General features: G+C 40.4%; 2 protein-coding genes across 4 annotated transcripts in view; one reads left to right on the top strand and one right to left on the bottom strand.

Moving 5' to 3' along the window:
- The window catches only part of LOC138040831 (uncharacterized), a 75,315-nt gene that overhangs the window by 2,091 nt on the left and 64,541 nt on the right, over positions 1-8,683 (bottom strand). The window lies entirely within an intron of this gene.
- The window catches only part of LOC138041059 (plexin domain-containing protein 1-like), a 170,497-nt gene that overhangs the window by 160,944 nt on the left and 870 nt on the right, over positions 1-8,683 (top strand). For 2 of the 3 annotated variants that reach the window (XM_068886851.1, XM_068886846.1), the window contains exons 3-10: positions 1,892-2,084; positions 2,506-2,628; positions 3,717-3,770; positions 3,869-4,036; positions 4,338-4,433; positions 4,612-4,699; positions 5,809-5,881; positions 7,021-7,194. In XM_068886851.1, the coding sequence (XP_068742952.1) occupies positions 1,892-2,084; positions 2,506-2,628; positions 3,717-3,770; positions 3,869-4,036; positions 4,338-4,433; positions 4,612-4,699; positions 5,809-5,881; positions 7,021-7,194 (969 nt within the window). The remainder of the gene's footprint in view (positions 1-1,891; positions 2,085-2,505; positions 2,629-3,716; positions 3,771-3,868; positions 4,037-4,337; positions 4,434-4,611; positions 4,700-5,808; positions 5,882-7,020; positions 7,195-8,683) is intronic. The other variant, XM_068886864.1, reaches the window with a different exon arrangement.

Genomic DNA, 8,683 nt, shown 5'->3' with positions numbered 1-8,683 from the left:
AAACGCTGCGACAATCGTAAGTCATGTCGTAGGCCTGTCGCGAGCTTGTCGCATGCGACAAAATTGTATCGTGTAAATCGGCCCTAAATCGGCCCTTATGCAGAGTACCGCAAGAATCCGTCGTAAAATCCGTGCCGCACGATTATTTATGCTCTTTTAACCAATGATATCATTGTTTTGCGTTGTTGTTGTTGCCGTCGCCCGTCGTAAAATTTTAAGCTTCCTATTATTAGGGACCTTTAGCAACGACAACGGCGACGGCAACGCGAACGTCACAAATTTGCATATTTAGTAGGCAAAAACAATAACTTTGCACGCCCTGAACGTGCGTTTTTCATTTTTGTCCATTTCTTTGCCGTCGTCAGCAAAACGACAACGTGAAATAGCCAAATTTGAGGTTTTATGAAGAACGTGATCACTTGAAGATAAATTTGCATTTTCTCCCCTAAATTAAGCGTTACTCGTATTGGTTTCATTATTGAGGGACTGCCACACTATTTCAAGCAAAAAAATAAAACTTTTAAAACGGTTTTTACGGTTGATCCACGTTTATTTTTTTGATATCTCGCCGAGAATGCTAAAAGTAGCATTTCCGAGCTTCAAAATTTCAAAATTTTCTGGCGGAAACCCCCTCCAAGTTAGCGTCCCCGGCGCTTGCTTTTTTAGCTCCCCCAATACAAAATACGTTCCGCCGTCCCTGCATTGTCATGCCAAATGCTTGGAATAATCGCGAAGTGATTACGTACTCGTTGCCGTTCCAGTCGTCGTTGCTAAAGCTCCCTATTCCTACATGTAGGTAAGGTTCGACTCCTGTGTCCATGCCTTCGGGTTTACTTTTAAAATATATATGACCATTTCCCATAATCTATATCAAGCTTTAAGTCTTCTAAATTAACGATAATAGTAAATTCAGAGCAAATTAAGAATTAACGATAATCGTTAATCGTTAATTCAGGATTAAATAATGGGCTGCATCCGGCCAACTTTAAGCAATAGAGCTCTTTTATAGTGGTGGCCAAATAAAATATTCTTTTATTTTAATGCTAATAAGCCTTTCTAGCCTCGTTACGACCAGCAAATTTCAAAAGAAATTCTGTTTCAAAATGAGGGCAGTAGGTCCAATTAACATAAAGAATAAAAGTGGTCGCCATTTATGAAAGTGGTCTATTTGATCGCGACACAGAAATTGGTAACAACAAACACCTTATTCCAAAATGGCCGCCATTTTTAGTATTCAAAAGAATATTTAACCTTGAACGAGGCCATAAGGGCCAATTTGCATGGAAACAATGTCATACTAAATTTGCGGCCATTTTGGAATAAGGCGTATGATTCTCGGGGTAGGATTTGTGGGGAGTGGCGGGGTGGGTACGATGCTTGATGTGAGCATGCTTGCGTCCAGTAAATGTTGAATGAGTAAGTGCTCAAACGGATTCAAACTCAACAAAGTTTTCAGCAAACGGGGCATAATGCAGGTTGTAGAAATTGCCGAAGCCGTCTAGCCTATGCGCATCTACAGTCAGTAGTAATAAGCGCAGCACCTGCAGTGCCAAACATTCATTAGAGACCATAAGCAACGCCAACGAAAAAGTCGTCTCGAAATATCTCTCATCTGTTAATAAGACAAACGTTGGTTATGAAATTGGAACGAACATTTATCCCTACAAACGTGTTTTCTTTCTCTACCTTGGCCATTTGTAGTTCTGCAAGAAAGATCTCACGTTTTGTTCGCAGGGGGCTGTGAAAAAGGTTTGGGAGTTTTCATTGCCCGTTTTGTTGTTCTCTATTTAGTAATTATAAAACCCTGCGGTGCTAAGTTGAGTAAAGACGCTTTGTAAAAACACTCAATTGATAAACCTCTTTCGAAAGTATCGAAACTCGTCAATTTTAGGACGATCACAAGTATTACACATCACTCTTTTATCAAGACGGGGGACACCTATGGACAGACCTCAGACAAAGAGCTGGAAGCGTACGAGATGATCATCTTTCGTCAAACAATCGTGCAATTGGGGTGGTCAAACTGCCTTTCAAGTTTCCATTCTACGGTCACTATGTGACAAATGCAACTCTTACCACTGGAGGTAAGATATTACGTGTAGTAAAGACATGTATGAAAACCTTCCTCTCTGCATTGAACAATTGCAACTGCAAAAGTTTATGTATGTACTGATTTATACCAAGAGCTTCTTATCAAGAAATGTCACTTTCAAAAGCCAATTAACGCTAATCCCAGATTAAAAATTAACCAAGGAGTTTATTTCTTTACTCCCAAATGCTGTTTAACGCTGATATACGGCAAAACTTTACATTAGAAGAAGTCAATCTTGAAAAACAAGAATAAGCAAAAGAAACTTTCACCAAAAGTTGAAAACATGAAACAAAAGTTTACGCCAATCCTGGATTAAGTTAATAGGCTTTCGAACAACCGGGCCCTGGGCTATAATAACCGAGCTAGCCGCGGCAAATTTTTTACACAATTTGAGATGAGATTTGTTTCTGCAGGTTTTATTAATCTGGGTATATCAAAAAGCCGTCAAGTGGCAAAGTTTCAGTATGTTGCCCCACTGATGGCACACTTTAACCCTTCACTTAACATCACAAGCACAGTTCATCATTTTACCGACGGTAAGAGAAAAAGCAATGTTTGCATTTGAGTTTACTACACATAGTGCCTAGCAAAAAAATCACTCGCATCTTTTACAACAGATGTGAAGTATAAACAAAATCGACCAAATCGTGTCTCGTATGCGTGTTAGCGCAGGTGTTTGCCCGTGCTTGAACAAGTTGCATGACTGTTTCGAATTCTGACTGGTTCATTCCGATTTTGCATCGAAGCTTTTGCCAGGAAGTAGGTCACTATCATCAATTATTTTGGTATTGATTTTGTGGCTCTCGATCACAAATAGCCCTGATAGCAGCAATAGCAGGGAGGGGAAGGAGGGGGGGGGGGGGCTTGGTGGTGGTCATATCTCATGCCAAACTCGTCTTCTCGTGACACGTCATAATTTACGGTCGCTTTTTCTTTCCATTCTGCCTAACGCCTAGTACGAGGGCTACAAATCGACTGGAAAAATAAAGTGGCGTAACATACATTACGGCACAATAAAACGAGGTTATTGAGATATTTTTATATCTGATCTTTGCAAGAAGCATCAAAAACAAACTTTCGTTCATTAGTGGGCCGCCGAACTGCCCGAACATTGCCCGATGAATGAATTGGCGAATCATGGCGCCCTTACTATCTGAGACGAACAAACACGTTTCGTCACCAATCTTCAATTAGCAACATTTTTAACGCAATAAAAAAGACCTAAAAAAATAATGATGTTTGCCCTATTTTAACTTGATTGAGATCGAAAATCCGGCCCAAGAGAGTCGACTGATGCGAATGGCTTTGATTTTATAATGTCCAGTCCTCACTTCACCATGCAATATGGTTTGCAGGTGATAGCAAAGACAAGTACCAAGACAGTCAAAAGCACGTGCGATCACGTGTAGAGGCAGAGGGCATGTTTTTGCTGATAAAATTGCACTCTTTGGTGGCGTTGATTTGATTGATTGATTTGTTTGTTTATTAATCACTTTCGCAGCCACTGGCTGAATTACAGTGAAGGTCAACAATAAATTTATACACAGTTATCTTTGTCATTTTTGACGGGTAATAGTGTAAAGAAAGAATAGCACTGATGATCTCTTTGTTTCTTGCAACTTAGGGAATGAATTCATTATTCAGTGGTCAAACGTAATCCTTGATAACGATCCTGAAGGTAAGGAATTCTTCATTTTCAGTCAGTATGGATAGTGATATTTACTGTACAATTATTTTTCTTTTTCCTTTATTCCTCAAAATTTATCCTCTTTTCAGCGCGCACCTTTACGTTTCAATGTGTGTTGAACAAGACTGGTGAAATTAAGTTTATTTACCACAAGATCCCGTTTCCAGTGCACAACATTTCAGTTGAAGGTCATCCAGTGGCCATTGGCATTTCGGATGCTTATTACGTCGACACGCTCAAACACTACTACGGCATTTGTAAGTAGAGCGGCAAATAACGCGAGTTTAGTCAATTAAAGATGAAGCAATCGAACGGAAAAACGATAATAGCCTCCTTTGAACGACAGAGGAACAAATGTCTCAGGCAACAAGAACAGCTAAAGCAACTTTTGGGAGCAAAAGACATACCGTGAATGTGTCCTGAAACTAGTGACAATTACCCCTGAATTTTTGGGAGGCTATTGTAACTCTCGTTGAGCTGTATTTATTCAGTGAAAGCTTTACTGTAAATTTGCAAGATCAGTATTATCACTTTGATTCATTTCTATCTTATTTGCAGGGCAATTATTTCGCACATTCTATACTTACGACGCGGTGCACATCAACCAAAGCTGGGTTATAAATAACGCTGCTGTCATATTTCGCCCAAAAGCCAGTAAGACAGACAAAAATATACTATTTCCAACCTTAGTTTACAAACTTACTATTCTATTAGTTTAATAACTCTTTTGGTTTAGAGAAGGTAACAGATATAACCGTTTTCAATGTTATTAATTCGTTGAAATTTTTTGCTGTTTGATTTTCTTTGTTTAAAATTAAATCCTTCCATGCAGGTTGCATCACAGCAGGGACATGTGAAGAATGTGCCAAGAGAAGAGAATCCACTGAATTTAATTGCACATGGTGCCAAAAGATTAACAGGTTATTAACAACTCAATTGTTTCCGGTAATTCTACTTATGAGCATGTTATGCGCCGATCAACTCGAAACTTCAACATCCCCTGGGAAAATTTGAACTTTTGAAGATTGGATTGTTCAAATTCCCGCCCCCTCGGGCCAAAATGGTGTTCAAATGCCCTACCCTATCGTCGGATTTGTCTGTCATACCCCACTAAAGAACAATCGTCGGCTCCTGTCGTCTTTAATAAAGACATTTTTTGTAAGCCAATCGCTCACAAATGCTATATGTCTTCCTTTAAACTCTTCCATCTCGTCCAAACACGTGTTTTATAGCTATTAGCGACTTCGGCGCCCGAAAAAAAAATCATTTGGATCCTGACACTCCCGGTTCAATTTTCCCCACGCCACGGAGGCAAAGGTCAAATTCCCCACTCCCCGGGCACAGAAGATTGTCATATGGCCGGTGTTTGCCCGGAAGGGGGGGGGGGGGGGGCGGGGGAGGCTGTTAAAGTTTCGATTTGATCAGCGCATTATTACTAGTAAACACTTTGAACCCTTTACTACACGGGTGCATTTAGGAAGGGGGTAGCCGACTCTGTTTGCGTTCTTCCTCGCCGCAGTACTGGAATATGTGTCTAGCAGGACAACTAAAGGTGTGTACATCCGAAGCCGACCAGATGATGGCCTCTTCAACCTTGCCAGGCTGCGTGCTACGTCAAAGACAACAGTGATCTGCGTGAGGGGGCTGCTTTATGCAGACGACTCAGCTCTGGTAGCTACAAGCCAGGACGACATACAGGAGATTACCGATCTGTTTGTTGAGGCTGAAACTGTGTTTCCTCTCCACCTCTGAATATTCTGACTCCGCTCCTGCAAAAGTGTAACCCTTCAAATGAAAGTTACTGGATAGTACTTTCGTGTGGTGTTGTTTATTATGCCATGGAAAGTGGTGTTTTCCTTTCAGTGGTGGTGTTCTTTTAATGCCTCACAATTTGCGAGTTTCCTACTTAGTGCCCAGTCTCTCTCTTGACCCCTTGATGACTGTACTGCCTTATGAGATATTTTTTACTTGTCATCTTTTCTTCTTTAATTAATTCTAACTTGTGTTTCTCTTTTCTTTGTTTTCAAAGATGTTCAGATGGATTTGACCGTCACCGGCCAGAATGGCTTTCCTCGGGTTGCATTTCATCAGGAAAATATCAAGTAATTTTTTAAACTTTTTGTTGTGATGGAAAGAATAGTGAAAATTTCACACCAACACGCATATCTGTCTGAGATTGCGACAAGAAGGATTTTTGTTACACTGCAAAGTAGTTGTCTTTATAGGGTGCAAAGTGCCAAATGCAATTATTATTATTTTTGTGCATTTCATTATTTTTTTTTGACAAATGCAAATGCAACTATGCTCGGAAATGAACGCAATAGGCCATTTCCGAGTTCATGCCTGCCTCCTCTTCAAAGCGAGTCAAGTGCGAAGTTTTTCTTACGAAAACAGGCCTTTTTTGATATATTAAAATTCACCTTGATAGTGAGGCAGTGAGGACAAAGACAAAGGAAAGTGGATGACATGTAAATATTTTTCACATTTATTCCAACGCGTTTCTATTGTTTTTGTCCTCCGGCCTCACTGTCAAGCTGAATATTTTATATTTCGAAAATGGCCTATTAGTTTTTATTCAAATGTAAAGTAGAACTAATTACCATCACAAAACCTTCGCACTTAGACTCGCTTTGAAGAGGAGGAAGACATGCAACATCCAACACGAAGTGTCTCATTCAGAGTCTCAGCATTTGCTATCTATTTCCAACAATAGATAAAAGTAAACCTTAGCGTTATGTTCGGGTCAGAGTAAATGCAGCAGTTTACTCTTAATTGAGGAGCAGCATTTAGAGACACTTTTTGACGTATTCCGACGTCTGTATTCCGAGACACGAGTGACGTTGAAGTTGGGAAGAAGAACAAGGGGACACTTTGTGACGCTTATTGAAATCCGCGTGTATCTAATCACGTGCTTTTCTGGCCATATCTGACCAAATGTCACTCAGAAAATAGTAACCTGCGATCTTGCCCATTTTTAGCTACACCCATATGTTCTCTTATGTCGTCGCTTGCCAACTCCACAGTACGTACCGCGCAAAACTAAAGTAGAGCCTGATCGCAGGTTAAGAAAATAGCAAAATAGGAATTGTAGCAGTAGCCAAAAAAACAGGAGAAAATCGGAAGAGGGCCAAAAAAACGGAACTTGAGACCTTGGAAAAGGCAAAAGATTGAGTAGAGAGGAAAGGATTGGCTGGATTTCTACTGGGCCCTTTGATCTATTATCTTTTCCTTGTATTTGAAGGTGGAAAGGTGTTTCAGCCAAGAAAGCCAGATAGTGAGTGAAGGAAAGCAAGACCTGGAGCCATGGATGATAGCTGTTATCTGCGCAGGCGCAGTGCTGCTGTTTGCTTGTATAGCGTGGCTGGTGTATGCCTTCACTCATCCCAATTCTAGATCCGGATTGTGCCTTATTCAGGTCTGTAAATAGAGCTCCTGTCTGCGTTTCTGTCGGAAACGTATACAAAGGAGCCTACAACTCCAATACTTGGGATTTTCACAGATGAAGCTATTTTTAGACGAGTGTTCTTTTTAATAAGAATTGACCATTGTTGAATTCTCACAGCTGGACTGGATCTAGCATGAAATGGAGGCCAATGCGGGCAAATTAATTTGCATTTGAAAAGATTTGCCCGCATTAGCCTCCATTTCATGCAATATCCAGTCCAGCCTTGAGAATTCGAAAATGGTCTATAAACCAGTGCGGAGTTCCAAAAAAACACGTGCGCGCGTCGGGATAAAATCAAGCATATATTGAAAGCATATATTGAAAGCAAATTTCTGCAAACAATTTCCATAACAAAAGATGCTGGTTTTTATCCCGACGCGCGCACGTATTTTTTTAAAACTCTGAACTGGCTTATTGGCTTGCACGAGAGATCATTCTCAATCCCATAGGTAATAATCTCTCATGCAAGACTGGTGAGTGGCTGAAAAGGTCTGGTTTCGCGAGAAAATTTGTCTAAAAATAACTCGGTATGTAAAAGGGCAGTCTTCCACAAATGCAATGAACCTGTACGCTCCTAATCACGGGCTCCTGTATGTGTACGATCTCTTGTAGCGTCTCTACTTTCTCGATCGCTTTGCGGATTCCCCACATGAATAACACCAGCATATAATTCGAAATCTCTTCTACCCCCAAAAATTTGCATAGGCATTGTTTTCGATTTCTCTTGGGACATCTTCATGTCCCAGGAGAAATTGCAAACAATGATTATGCTTTTTGTAAAAGAGTTGTATTATGGGATTTGTGCAGGTTGTAAATATATTAAAATTTGGATCACCTGCGTGGAGCCACGCCTGAAGATACGCGAGGCAAACACTTAACATTTCCTCGAGTGTAACAGGTAAGTTATGCAAACTGAACCTGAAAATTGGCCACTGTACAGCTGTGAGCAGAGTCACTCAGAAGTAAGGCCTAAAGTCCACAAAACGGATATTTAAAAGGTCTTAAAACAAAGTTACTAGTAAGTTCATCTACACTTCTCCTTGCGATTCTCTCTACTTTCGTCACCTTTTCTTGTTAAATGTACCAACCAATGACTTATTGGCTGCCGGAAGAGAGGGTTATTTGTTTCAGTGAATGGTTGGTCCATTCGACGGACCAAAGAGAGTGTTTGTAAGCAGATGTTCTCCCTATTCTGAGCAAAGACTATAACAGTCAATCTTGTCCACTGCTGTCTGTTGTTTACAGCCATTTACCAAATGTTGCGGACTTACAACAAACATTCCCGACATTAAACCAACACAATTGCGCTAAGTGGGGCAGCACAATTCTCCTTTTAGCAGAAAAGGTGACCCTTCAATTTTGCTTTTATTTATTAGCCGGGTCATAAAGTACAAGACTATACAATCGCGCCCATACAGTGTAATTCACTGACTAAAGATGAATTTTTCTCTCTTTATCA

Source organism: Montipora capricornis, chromosome 1, assembly GCF_036669925.1.
Source record: "Montipora capricornis isolate CH-2021 chromosome 1, ASM3666992v2, whole genome shotgun sequence".
Taxonomy (NCBI): Eukaryota; Metazoa; Cnidaria; class Anthozoa; order Scleractinia; family Acroporidae; genus Montipora; species Montipora capricornis.
The sequence above is the reverse complement of the archived record's forward strand: the minus strand, read 5'-3'. Positions and strand labels throughout refer to the sequence as shown.